This window comes from Fusarium musae, chromosome 11 (genome assembly GCF_019915245.1).
Source record: "Fusarium musae strain F31 chromosome 11, whole genome shotgun sequence".
NCBI lineage: Eukaryota > Fungi > Ascomycota > Sordariomycetes > Hypocreales > Nectriaceae > Fusarium > Fusarium musae.
Window position 1 is genome coordinate 312,328 of NC_058397.1, and position 13,562 is coordinate 325,889.

The 13,562-nt window shown below is 46.2% G+C and overlaps 5 protein-coding genes across 5 annotated transcripts; 3 read left to right on the plus strand and 2 right to left on the minus strand.

Moving 5' to 3' along the window:
- Positions 1-1,393: 1,393 nt before the first annotated feature.
- Positions 1,394-2,146, minus strand: J7337_013157 (uncharacterized protein; the record flags this gene model as incomplete). The annotated part of the gene is made up of 2 exons (XM_044830653.1): positions 1,394-1,630; positions 1,862-2,146. 2 exons carry the CDS (start codon positions 2,144-2,146, stop codon positions 1,394-1,396), a joined length of 522 nt encoding a protein of 173 aa, XP_044673928.1.
- An 870-nt stretch (positions 2,147-3,016) lies between these two features.
- On the plus strand, positions 3,017-3,805 carry J7337_013158 (uncharacterized protein; the record flags this gene model as incomplete). The annotated part of the gene is made up of 3 exons (XM_044830654.1): positions 3,017-3,049; positions 3,075-3,288; positions 3,330-3,805. 3 exons carry the CDS (start codon positions 3,017-3,019, stop codon positions 3,803-3,805), a joined length of 723 nt encoding a protein of 240 aa, XP_044673929.1.
- Positions 3,806-4,332: 527 nt separating this feature from the next.
- On the plus strand, positions 4,333-5,900 carry J7337_013159 (uncharacterized protein; the record flags this gene model as incomplete). The annotated part of the gene is made up of 5 exons (XM_044830655.1): positions 4,333-4,438; positions 4,488-4,513; positions 4,563-4,931; positions 5,016-5,467; positions 5,519-5,900. 5 exons carry the CDS (start codon positions 4,333-4,335, stop codon positions 5,898-5,900), a joined length of 1,335 nt encoding a protein of 444 aa, XP_044673930.1.
- Positions 5,901-9,681: 3,781 nt separating this feature from the next.
- J7337_013160 (uncharacterized protein) lies at positions 9,682-10,656 on the minus strand (the record flags this gene model as incomplete). Its single annotated transcript, XM_044830656.1, has 1 exon — positions 9,682-10,656. One exon carries the CDS (start codon positions 10,654-10,656, stop codon positions 9,682-9,684), a length of 975 nt encoding a protein of 324 aa, XP_044673931.1.
- A 799-nt stretch (positions 10,657-11,455) lies between these two features.
- J7337_013161 (uncharacterized protein) lies at positions 11,456-13,182 on the plus strand (the record flags this gene model as incomplete). Its single annotated transcript, XM_044830657.1, has 4 exons — positions 11,456-11,651; positions 11,714-11,952; positions 12,009-12,283; positions 12,333-13,182. 4 exons carry the CDS (start codon positions 11,456-11,458, stop codon positions 13,180-13,182), a joined length of 1,560 nt encoding a protein of 519 aa, XP_044673932.1.
- Between the last annotated feature and the right edge of the window lie 380 nt (positions 13,183-13,562).

The following is a 13,562-nucleotide window of genomic DNA, read 5'->3' on the forward strand; positions in this document are numbered from 1 at the left end:
CTATAATTAACAAGAAGTCCAATGTCACAGATCCGACATACTTCAAGTTCTGTGGACAGAAGCTGATCGAGATGTATAAGTGGAAAAGGGAAGATGTCTGAATGTCAAAGCAGCCTTTTCAAATATCACACTAACATGTTGTTCTAGATATTCAAGTTTCTACATAGCGTCTGCACGGCGGAGCCATTGCTTACCCTCTATAAGCAGTTCCTTTCGTTATGGTCAGTTACTGCTCTTTCCCAAGAGGCAAGCGTCCGCTAACAACCTAGCCACTTAGATAAGCCGGTCCCAGCAGGTTGGCAGGTAGAGCATAACTATCAGCCTCTCAATGGGCGAGGTAAATCAGATACTGCATATAGACCCGATCAGCATATTTATCGCGTTCCGACACGAGATCCACGCCCCATATTATCCAAGTTTGAAGTCAATCTCAACAGCACCTGGCAGCACATAAACCCCGTGGATATTCCAGGTCTCCAAACGCCCCTTGCAAGTCCATTTTACTGGAACCACTATGACCTACTTGGTCTTATTCTGTCACTCTTACAAACTGAATTGGAGGGAGCTGATAAAGATAGATTCTTCCTGCCTCTGACCGCTTTATATGGTCGGTGGTGCGCCGAGATTGGAGGCAATAGGGGAACGGCTGAACCACCACCTGGGACGATAGGCGTTGGTGCTGCGCCAGCTGGTATACAATGCACATGGGTTAAAGACAAGGAAGACAAGATCTACTTCGCTTTAGGGTCCTCACTGGCTGGATTTGACTGGAACGCCGAAGGTCAGGTAGGGAAATGGAAGATAAGACTCCGGCACACTTGTTTCGAACTCCTCACTGGCTGGAACTATATAGACAAGGTCGAGGAAAAATGGTACTTCCAGTGGTCGCCCCTGTTGGGGGACAAGCCGAAAGCCGGAACGCATTTTGGCAACTGCGGAGAAACATATCTCTTTCTTCATATGTTGTAAATTTCCTGCTAACATGTGTCTGGAATTGCTTTATAAACTCTAATCAAATCTCAGTGACTCCTGTACCAGGAACTGGAGGGGGAAGGTCCATAGCTTGGCTCTTTCTAGCGGGTTCCTTGGGGACCCGGTATTGAAAGATAACTCCTCACCCAAGGCCATGCACCAGCCAACCGATAAGGACAAAACTAAATGCAGGTTCATTGTTAAGCCATCTGAGAACTGCAAATATCTGATTGGAAGGGCTGGTGGAAGGGATGTCCAATTCATCTATCAACCTGTTTCGGGCACATAGCTCGAGAACATTCACTCTGGAGGGTTCAATATGTATGTTGTATTTAAGATTCAACAAGGCTTTAGAGAAAGAAAAGCTTGGAGAGATATAGTACTATGGAGATGTTGTTTATTCATGGTAATAACCTCCCTCTCAGAGCTCTTCAAGGTCAAATGCATTGAAACCCTCCTTATCAAGGCCTGCAACAATCGTTTCCAGAGTCAAGCTCCTAGTCACACGGTACATAGAATCGCCGAGAGCATTCCAGAAGATGAAGTCGTTGCCACCAACCTGGAGCAAGAAGAGGACCTCGCCCGTGTAGGAAGATGTGCCGTAGAAAGGCTGTACATCTCCACTGAGGCAACGGTCTTGTACTATCTGTTCCATGTTCTAAAGAATTTAAGGAGGACGAGGGCCTGAAAGCTAAGGCAGAGGTGAAAGAGAACGGTTATTTAGTGTTAGCTTAGTTGGAGAATGTATATGATTAAAATGTATGTTGGTGAGTGTCTTCTAGCTTAGTGAGGGATGGTCTTAGATTTTATTGATAGTGTAACGTAAGAGACTATGTGCTATGGCAGTGACTGTGTGAAATAATTACTAATGATGGTTCTTGAGTGTGACCTTAAAGTAATCGGTGATCGGGTCATGCTTATGATCAAACTTGTAATAAGCAGACGTGTAAAATGAAAACGTCTTATTCCCAGCGAACGAACTGAGCTGAGCCAGTGTAAGCATGAAGGTCATCTCTTGAACATCCTGCATTCTGATCCAACCCTTGTGACTTCGGGGAGTAAGTCTTAACAACAAACACTTTCTCTCGGTGGCAGGCATCGTAGTGAATGGCATCAAAACATTGAAGCGAAGGTTGCTCAACATGCGTGCCCCAGGTCCTGCGTAGGCCTCCATGATGCAGTTATCGTCAGCTGATGTACCGAGTTCAATGGCTATGTCAAACTCTGTGAGCTGATAGCTGCTAAATTTGTTACGAGAGACGAGAGTAGAGAAGACGATGTCTTGGGGTAGGCAGTCTTTATCTTGGATGTTGATGTCTTGCTGGAGAGAATATGCGTTGCACTTATAGATAGGCGGACCAGCTAGGTTAGAAGTTTGAGAGCTGGCACTCGCTGTTCTCATGAGCATGCTCACTTGAGGGACCCCTAGATTTCTTGTACTGACGACCCGCTGCACTGGGACACCATGAGGGATCTGTGATCTCAAAGCACCATGGAGATGCTCTATGATCGGTGCACGATGGCGAGGGGGGAGATGCTGTCCCAGAGTACGAGACCTCACCACAAAGCTCTCATCGCGTCCCCATGTCTCGGCAACGGTGTCCAAATATGCCCCTTCGAGGGAACAATGGGGTCTGTCTCTGGTGTATCAAGATCATCATCCTCAAGCTGTGGAACTCTAGGGACAGTGGTAGGTGTCATGAACTGCAGGCTGCAGAGTTCTTGGACAGGCCCGGTGGCTGCACTCCTTAAAGTGGATAGCGGAGCTGGAGCTGCTTGATCTCCCGATGCCTTTTCTTTGTCTAAGGCTATGACTAGCTGATAGTAAGGATCATTCAGCTGCATGGCGAGCAGTGCAGAGTTTGTAACAGTGTCACTGAAGGAATCCTGCTTGTTCCCATCCTCGTTAGTGAAGGATCTCATGTTCGCGTTGAGTAAGTCCATTTGTTTCTGAACAAAGGAAGGAAGGCGAAGGATACGAAGATCAGCATCTGGATCACCTTCATCCTTCCCATCAACGAGTGGTTTTGGGACAGTACTCCATATGAACCAATTATCACCTGAGCTCGGAAGCATGGTGATCTTTTGCCAATCTTCTTCAGGCTGTCCAAGATGCCAGGCAAATCGAGGAGGACGAAAACTTAGTCAACTCGGTCTCGTCGAAGGGTCCTCCTATCTACGCTCGGCCAATGCATCTCAAGGAGGCTATGACCAAGTCTGAGATGAAGATTGAGATCGCTCAAGATGGCAACGCCCGTGCGAAATGGGGCATGACACAGGAGTATAAGCAAGTCCCAGCTTGTCTTTGGGCCAAATGTAAGTCCAACTGCAGTAGTCATCGACAATTCGCTAATGAGATGGAACCGACGATGAGAGTCAGGATCCTACGAAGAGCAGTCAAGATAACAATATCGACGATTTGCTCGACAATAACTCTGGTAGCTTGAAGCTTATGATGGGTGTCCTCATGCAAGGCCCACCAGCAAAGATGTCTGAGGATGCCCTCAAAGCCTTCAATATCCTTGCTCAAGGCGAGAGAGTCCTTCAAGCGCAGAAGCCGTTTCCCGAAACGGAGTCCCCCGAAGATAACTGGAACCCCAGCAAGCCCAAGGGTGGTAAGGAACAGTGGGATGATGTTCATAACAAGTGGTCTACACCAGAGTGGAACGAGGACGGTGATGGAGGAAGCGACGTCCAACAGACTTTTGTCGACACTTGGTTTGAGGCTCTCAAGTGGGGAAAGGCATTGTCAGGTTTGGGCAAGCTGCCTAAACTTCTGGGGGAGAAGTTCGGTGATTTGTATGTCGAGGCCCCACTGATTACAGTTAGTTAAGTGTGTTATTTATGTTCAATTTTGATGTGATTTGGTCAGAATGTTGAAACATAAATATGCGATCAGAAAGAGGCAAAACACAGTCATTATCATATCAACAATACGTAGTTTTTTGTCTTTAAAGTCTCGCAAGATGAACCAATCACGATTATGCCGAAGCGAGTTCACTAGCAAGGATGTCTCGGTGCCAGTTTTGCTTGTGATGAGATCATGAGCTAAGGATATCAAGATAACCGGAGCTTTTGCACCGGAGCCATCGGACCGGGCCTTTGGAACCACAACGAAGCGACTAGAGAAAGATAAAGCAAGTTGCAGAACGTTCATGAATCCTAAAGTGGATCTAGCGTCATCACGAGATCACTGTTGGATGTGAATTGACAGCTGTAATTGCTCCGGCCCGACAACAGCGTTTCGATCAACTGATGGATTAGCGGGCGTAGATATTTATATATAAGCTAATGGAGGACCTTGTGCTGGTGTTTGATCTTCCCGATGGTGTTTCTATCTAGATTCTCAGTGACGTAATAATGGCGAACCTTCAGACATATCTACAGGAGCTTGAGAGGGATTTTACGGTTGATACCGCTAAGCTCAAGCATATCACTAACCACTTTATCGATGAGTTGGATAAAGGTACAGCCCGAGTTAGTCACATGACGAATGGAAGCTAAGCTTGATGTAGGATTGAGTGTCAAGGGCGGCAGCATCGTAAGTATCAGATCTACGCCATTGTGACGCGTTAACTAATCGTTAACAGCCTATGAATCCAACATGGGTAATGCAACAACCAACCGGCAACGAAACAGGAAAATATCTCGTCCTAGATCTAGGCGGCACAAACCTCAGAGTATTCTCCGTCGAACTAACGGAAGAAAAGTCTGGCTTCAAAGTCAACCAGGTCACGCACAGACTCCCCAAAGAACTGAGGACAGGACCCGCTGAAAGGCTTTGGGATTTTGTCGCTGGACATCTCGAGGAATTCCTCAAAACAGCTGATTTTGAAGCTGGAACAAACACCGACTTGAGCTTTATTTTCTCTTTCCCTACAACGCAGCGAACTATTGACGAGGGTATTCTTCAGAGGTGGACAAAGGGCTTTGATGTTGCTGACTGTGAAGGTCGCGATGTAGCAGCGTCGTTGAGACATGCTATCGCGAAAAGGGCATGTGTCACGCATCCATGATATGACGACGAGACTAATACAAAACAGAAACTCCCTCTCAAGGTCCGAGTCGTAACGAACGACACAACCGCCACGATGATGGCCTCGGCATACATCAACCCCGAGACCGCAATTGGCTGCGTTTTCGGCACGGGCTGCAACGGCGCCTACTTCGAACGATGCCAATCCATTCCCAAGCTCGACATGGAAGGACTTCCCGCTGAAGCTCTCATGGCGATTAATTGCGAATGGGGCGCTTTTGACAACGAGCATATGGTCTTGCCTCTGACGTCATTTGATATCGCTATTGATGATGCGTCGCCGAGGAAGGGACAGCAGGCGTTTGAGAAGATGGTGGCGGGGTTGTATCTTGGGGAGTTGTTTCGGTTGATTATGCTTGATGTTAAGAAGAGGGATGATACGTTTTGGGAGGGACAGAGTCTGGAGAAGATGCAGGAGCCTTATTTTATGGATTCATCGTTTTTGTCGACGATTGAAGAGTATGTCCACCATCCTTCACATATGACATTTCTCACTAATGATGGCCCTAGGGACACGTCGGAGGATTTCAAGGTATCATATGACCTATCTGTCGCCAAGCTCGGAGTATCTCCAAATCTTCAAGAGCTCGAGTTCATGAGGAGCGTCGCGACGCTGATAACAACCCGCGCGGCGCGTCTTTCATCAACAGGCGTAGCAGCGATATGCTTGAAGAGGAACCTAAAGACATGTCATGTTGGCGTTGAGGGATCCTTGTTTGAGAAACATCCTCATTTCAAACGGGAGCTATCCAAAGCGTTGGGTGAGATTCTCGGCTGGGAGAACTCGTCGCCCAGTGGCAAGGATGATGTGGAGTTTTTGCTTTCGCCTGGAAGTGGTGTTGGTGCAGCTGTCATTGCGTCAACCCTTACTAGAAGCAAGCATGAAATTTAAAATGCATTGCGAGCTTGAGATTAGTGTAGGAATGAGTCTATAACCTGCATAGATAGAGATGAGGGAAATTGGAAAGATGGACAGGTTGAGCTCTTGTCTAGGGTACTAATAGTATGAATGGCAATAAAGAAAACCACTCGCCTACTGGAAGGACAGATACAGCTAGCGCTCCAACAGTCCCCACCATACTACTGGGCTTTACTCCCTGCACCAACATCACCTTGCATTCACTGCATTTCCAACCCATCACAAAGGCCAAAGACTGCAGCATCTCATCGCCATAATGAAGAGGACGCATAGAAAAGTCCGGACGGGCTGTGCCTTATGTCGTCAGAGACGGGTAAAACGTGACGAGCTGAAACCACAATGGCTATTCCTCCGTCCGAATTGGTGAGAGGAAGAATGTCAGCAGTTTCTGATACGTACCACTAGTACATCGTTCCAGAGGCTGGCCCGGAAGCGACCAAATATATCTCATTGCACATTTGTTACCAACGAGGAACCCACAGACAGCTTTCTTTCCACCGCAGTCGACAGCACGTCTCTGCTCTATCGTGACGGTGCTACTGTCCCGGTACCTGAGCATCCCTTCTCACCGTCTTCAGCTCTTGTAGGGAACAATTCATCGGCCAGGCATGGAAGAGCAGCTATCACAACACCTTTGCATCACTCGTGCCAAGCTAGGGCCAGTCTGGCAATCAAACCGCCTTGTCGGTATCGAGAAATTCATCGCGGTTTCTTGGCTACATAAACGCTGCAAATCTAACGCCTGTTTACCAGGTGTGCTTTCAATAGATCACGGCTCTTGATATTCTAATGAAAAGGGCTGAGAATGACCATAGCTGCTAAATGCCACATCAGCAGATGCCTTGGCCAATTTATTAATTACCAACGCCTAAAATATAGAGAGGGATATTAAGAGAGTGGGCCCCATACTCGAACCGCAACAACGCATGGGGTCGACAGCCTCAGAACTACGTTGATGTCGAGCATGGAGTTGTTCGTAAATGGGAGGGACAGCAAACCGAAGGTATTGTTTAAGCTTTGAAGATTTGGAGTAAAAGATAATATTTAGAAGCCTATTTTAAGGATGGTTCGTGGTTCAAGGTCAACATCGATCACCTTGGATACGACAAGGCTGCAGGCGAACACATTAGATTTAGATGGAACCAGTGGAGAAGCTTTAACTGCTACAAGACGCATGACAGGGCTGTAGTTGTTCCCACCTTGTACAGGGTTGAGGATTGGAACGTCCAGGACATGTATGAATGTAAGTAAGGGAGGTTGTAGTACCTACTTACTAAACCAGCTTCCTAAACAGTGTCAATTTTATACCTGGTTTATCTATATATCTTTTATCGTATAAGATAAGACAATAGCATTTTAGATAATATATAAAAGGATATCTTCAGTTTTTAAAAGTTATAGAAGTTAATTTAAGCTTAAGTGTATACAGTTATTTATATTTATTTAAATAAAAATAAGTTTATAATGAGTATAAATGCTAAAGAAGTAAGTCTTAAAAAATAAACAAGCAGCACTCTGTAATTACTTACCCTGTAATTATAGGCTAACAGGGTCTCGTAGGGACAACTGGCCAATAGGAGTGGCTGGACATTAGGTAAAGGAAATGCGCTAATTATCGGAAAAACCTTGCACAGACTCAAGTGACCGTTCATTTACCTTAGATCAGAACAGCACAACACCCAACTTGCTCTCGTTCTAGAGTCTGTATATCAAGAACCATGTTCAGCGCCAGATCTGCCTTTCCCTTTGGGACAAGACTGCCCTATTGGACTCTTCCAAAACGAGCTACACTATGCAACTTTCAGTCACTGGCTTCAGCTCCTTGCAAACGGGGCATATCCTTGCAGCCATCGAAACCTCTACGAGTGAAAAACGACCCATGGCGGCAAGATCGGGTCAGTTCTATGCCATTTTTTCTAAATAAGTGACCGATTCTAATATCTTTAGTTTATCGAAAATGACAAACTTACGCAGCTTCGACTCCGACGAGGGTTGGGAATAACATTTATTCCAGCTAGTGATAAATTGCTTGCCCAACAATGCCGAGAAGAGCAAATAAAGCGTGGTCATTATCCGCGCGATATTGTAAGTGTTATTTATCAAAAACTGTTCTTCTCGACTAACTGTTAAAGCCGGGGAAGGGAAGATCAGAGGCTGGATTTTACGTCTCATCTGCTGTCGCTGATTTATTCATAAAGAAAACACCAAGCGAGGTTGCGAAGGAGCAGTGGTTCTTCAAGGTAAATAAGAAATATTACTGCATGGAACCTGTATATATCGAGCAAATGTATCGTTTCTATGGAGAGGGGGATATGGAGCCCCAGGGAGATATAGACTTGCTGGTGGAAAAGTATATAAATGAATATCTGAAGAAAAAGGACAAGGACTTTCAAGGGAGGACAACACACGAGATTATAGAACTGTTCCGGGGGCCCCAAACAATGGAGATAGCCTGATTAAGTATTTAGCTCTAGCTGTCTCTAATCAGGCTCTTATCAATAAGATATAAGTATAATAGAGGGTGGATTTTAATTATACCCTTTCAAGCTTACAGTTATCTGCTTTTTATATTTTACAGAACGCATCAGCGCTAAAAGTATTATAAGGGAACTATACCTAATCTAAGAATAAGTAATTAAATCGATACTTGATATTTCAAGTTATATAGAAAGTGAGAATTATTATATAAAGAGATTTATTAGTTCTATCAGTCTTTCAAGGTATAGAAGCATGGCCGAAGTCGATGATTAAGTTTTGTGGATCTAGGCTAACTTGATTCGACTGGAAGAAAGATTCTCCACTAACTGCCCCAGATTAGGGGTCGCGATGTTGAACAATCCATCACTCCACTTTTAATTCTTTTCATTGACCCTCCTTAGAGGAATATGTCTGCCATCTTTAGACCTGCTCACTCTTTGCAAAGGTTCTTCATCTATAAGCGACCTCAAGCGCAAATTTCATTATGCAGTGTCCAACGTAGGTCCTTGGAGACATCCAGTCCAGGTGCCTACGCCGAAAGGCCAGTGCGACTGATGGACAGACATGAAAATGAAAAAGTCAGTTACGCCTCACCCTCGTTTATTGATGGACTCCCTTTCCGATACTCATACGCACAGATCATAAATCACCGCTCCTTTGTAAAAGACATCTCAAAGATCCCATTTGGGTATGCGTTTGTTCCATCGACCAACGCTGCTATAGCGCACATCTGCCGGCGAATGGCGACAGAGCAAAGCAGGGAGATATTTGCTTGTGTCAGTACCCAGCGGCAAAAACATCCGACAGACTCGCAGCCAAGTTCCACAAAGGTCGGGCCGCAACCAGCTTTTGGTCTCTACGTCCCATCCGATATTGCCGATGCTGCTACGATTCAATTTGATGAACAGATAAGAGCTATACAGGCAAAACAAATATTTTACATAAACGAATTCTTTCCTTATATGCCTTCTAGGCACATACGTTCAATGCATGCCAGAGAATACAGGTACCAGCAGCGATCGGATTGGGATTCAAAAAGGTTAATGAAGGAGGTCAAGTGGACAGTGACGCAGAAGGTTGAATTGTATCTTAGGGGATACATACGCAAAGAGGAAGGCAAGCTTACGGATGAAGAAGTAAAGCAGGTGATGGCATCGTGGAAGGATGGCAAAGAGATGCCAAATGTTGGGATTATCTAGCATTGACTGGACTTGTTTGGTTTCTAGCTTGGCTACCTGACTTTAAATGACTTGTAATTCTCAAAGTCCTTGAATAATCAGAGCTTGGTTAGATATCCAACTGCGCACTTTATGATATCTACGATCTCATCGGCTTGTTTCCACAGATCGTTGTGATCACCGCTAGCTCTCATCTCAACAATTTCAAGCGTTGATGTCTTTCTCAGGTGGTCCTTCATAAGCTCAGTCTGGGCATACGGGACAAGACCGTCTTCCTTGCTCTGGGCAATCACAACGACCTTGCCTTCAGGCCACTCTGCACTCCAGTCTGTGACACTTGTAGGACAGACAGCCTTCCATACCGCCCCGTCATCGCCGAAAGCGTTTTTCGTGAAGTCGGTATACAGTGGTTGAAGTTGTTTGTGAGATTCTGGCGGGTCGTTGATAAAGGCAGCGAGATCGTATAGTCCGTTGAGAGGAGCTATGACTCTTGGCTTCTTCACATTGGGAACCGAGATTCCCTTTGCAGTACCCAGCCAGTGATCGGGGTTCATCAATGTCTGAAACGTCATGGTGGCACCGCAGCTGTGACCTGACAGGGCATAATCACGAGCTACTCCAAGATCATTTTGCAGAAATGAGATAGCCGTGAGTAGAGCGATTATGTGATCAGGATGCTTAGCTTGTCGACCAACATCAACAGGCTCCGACGAATCGCGAGGTGGTGCGGGGTGCGTAGGATGATTGGGATGGCTTGAAAGGGGATAATTGATTGATGTAACTCCTGCGATAGGTGTATCTTTGTCACTCAGAAGTTTGAGCGCAGTTGCTTCGAAGGACGAAGAGTCGACGAGCGGGTCTCGCCATGCCCCGCCGTGGATATAAATAACCCAAGGGCCTTTGCCGCGAGGCAGAGTTTCTGGTTTAGGGAGTGAAGACTCTTGGAGAGATTTCGGTTGCCAAAGGTCGAGAGTGTGAAGGTATGTTGCATCTTGTGTGTATGGAACACGGCGTTTATGCCATGTATCGCCAGAATCGACCCATGGAGTTAAGGACCAGAGCTGTGACGTCATTATCCCAACGAAGGGCAATTTCAAGGCGTGAATATTGTTTTGAATCTCTTTACTATGATTCAAAAGCACAGAGACATTTGGCAGAGAACTTTATGAGAATTGGCGAATTTAACAATCTGGGAGTTCTCTCAACCCCGCCTAGAGGACCTTGATCCTAAGGGACTAAAACACTTGGGGAATCTCGCCTTATGTTAGGCTAACTCTTGCTGAGTTTATTTTGACACTCTATATCAAGGACACGTGCTATTCGCACTGTTCGGATACGGATGCGGAGAAAGTGACCCGTTTCCGCTCAGCCGACTCACTCCGAAATCTGCGGGTGATTCGGAAATGGAATTATCCTTTCCGCCTTCTCCAATCAGCCACCATGAATCTCAGCGGTTTCGTTTGACAGATGATAAGATAATGCCTCTGTGATTAGACGCTCTTTCTAAAGGTCAATAACTGATAGAAGGGCATATTGAGACGAGAAATGGGCCATTAATGAGGATGAAACCTGGCTCTTGACAAAATATCTTCAAAGATAAATCTGTTTGCAATGACTTCATCTTGCGTATCACGGTGATTCTCAACGGTCAAAACAACTTTCAAATCCAATCATGTATACTGCCCTACATCTCATCACAATCATCTCAAGCCCTTTCATATTCTTCGCAGGGATTAACTCTCGAGTCGCGTCACCTCGTATTGTCTCACGACGACACGTGATCTCATTCAGGTATAGCGTGTTTCCGTTTTTTCACTTCTGAGAAAGCGAAAGCGATCCTAGCCCAATACCAAGACCGCCAAGGCCACCATCATGTCCTCAGCCAACCAGGACGAAGATAGGCATACGCAAGTAAATGACCCTGCGATATTACCTACAGAGCCGCAATGTTCTACGACGCCTACAAGAGATCCTAGCGCTTGGCTATTGCACCTTCAGCGCTGGAAGAAAGCGTTGATCAAGTTCTTATCCTTCATCGGTCCTGGCTTCATAATCGCTGTTGCTTATAGTGCGTCTTGCTGGTTATACCCATCTTCATTTTATGTTCGTGGCTAACAAATGTTCTGATAGTTGATCCCGGAAACTACTCTACAGACATCGCCGCCGGTGCATCCTACCGCTTCAAGTTGCTCTTCATCGTCTTGTTGTCCAACCTCTTTGCTATCTTTCTCCAAAGTCTTGCTATCAAGCTCGGCACTGTCAGCGGACTTAACCTAGCCGAAGCCTGTCGAGCATTTCTACCGAGATGGCTTAACATTATACTGTACATATTTGCTGAAATCGCCATCATCGCGACCGATATCGCTGAGGTATGCCGTCTTTGGAGTGCCCTCAGGTTCACACTATACTAAAACTAGGTTCCCAGGTCATCGGCTTTGCAATCGCACTCAACCTTCTCTTCCCAAAAGTCCCTCTCGTCGCAGGATGTGCCATTTCCATTGCAGATGTTATGGTTATCCTGCTGTTCTACAACCCCGACAAGTCCATGAGAGGTCTGAGGATATTCGAGTACTTTATTCTGTGCCTGGTTATGGGAGTGGTGATATGCTTTTGTATCCAGTTGTCGTTGATACAAAACACTTCAGTTGGAGAAGTGTTCAAAGGATACCTGCCATCGAAGAGCATTGTAGAACAGCAAGGGTAAGCTTTTCCCCAAGGGCTATACTGTAGATTATTCTAACCAGCTCAGGTTATATCAGGCGTGCGGTATTCTGGGCGCGACCGTCATGCCGCACAGCCTGTACCTAGGCTCTGGTATTGTCCAACCTCGTCTACGCGAATACGATGTCAAGCGAGGCCTTGTGCCTCCCGGCCCGTCCCCAAGCAGTACAGGCAATCAAGTTTCGGAAAAGACCTACTATATCCCATCGCTCGAAGCTATACAATCCTCGCTAAAGACTTCCATCGCCGAACTCGCCATCGCCCTCTTCACCTTTGCCCTCTTCGTCAACTCGGCTATCCTAATCGTTGCCGGTGCCTCTTTATATCAGAACCCCGACGCCGTTGACGCCGATATCTTCAGTATCCACGATTTACTCGCATCGTCGATCTCTCCTGCAGCAGGAATATTGTTCGCCCTGGCTCTACTGCTATCCGGAATCACAGCGGGTATTGTCTGTACTATCGCCGGCCAGATGGTCAGCGAGGGTGCTCTCAACGTCAAAATGCGTCCCTGGCTACGCCGGTTGATGACAAGAAGTATCAGTATCACGCCAAGTATCATCATCGCTGGCGCAGTAGGCCGGTCCGGCCTCAACGCTGCCCTCAACGGTTCGCAGGTAGCGTTGAGTATCGTTTTGCCCTTTGTCACAGCGCCTCTTATTTACTTCACGAGCAGGAATAAGTTCATGACTGTTAGATCCGGTCCTGCACGACTCCATGTTGAAGGACAACCGACGTTGATGACGGGACAGAGGAATGATGAAGAAGATGTGAAAATGCGGAATGCATGGTATACTACGGCTATTGCAGTTGTGATATGGCTGATCATTGCTATTATGAACGTCGCCAATCTGGTGTTGCTTGGCAAGGGCCAGTAGGTAACTCAGCGCGCATGGTAGCGCATCACGTTCATAGACATTTGATAGACTTGCCCATAGCTCTTGGGAATTAAGATACTTTTACATAACGACAGGCTGCCGTCACAACTTAGTCGTCATCGAAGGCAGAATGATTTGAACGACATTCTAAGACCCATGATACTGCAGCGAGCAAGTACAACACACCGTGCTCACGTTACCATTTTCTGATGCTGCATCGCGTTCTATTGATCCGATCGCAAAGCAGTGAATGGCCATAACGTACGTAGTGAGATTTTTGCGAATCATTGTCGCTGCCATTGCACTCTCTATGTTCAACTCTTGGACCAGGAGCTAACCCTTTGTAGTGTCGTGATACATCACCCCCTCGAGCTAATTTA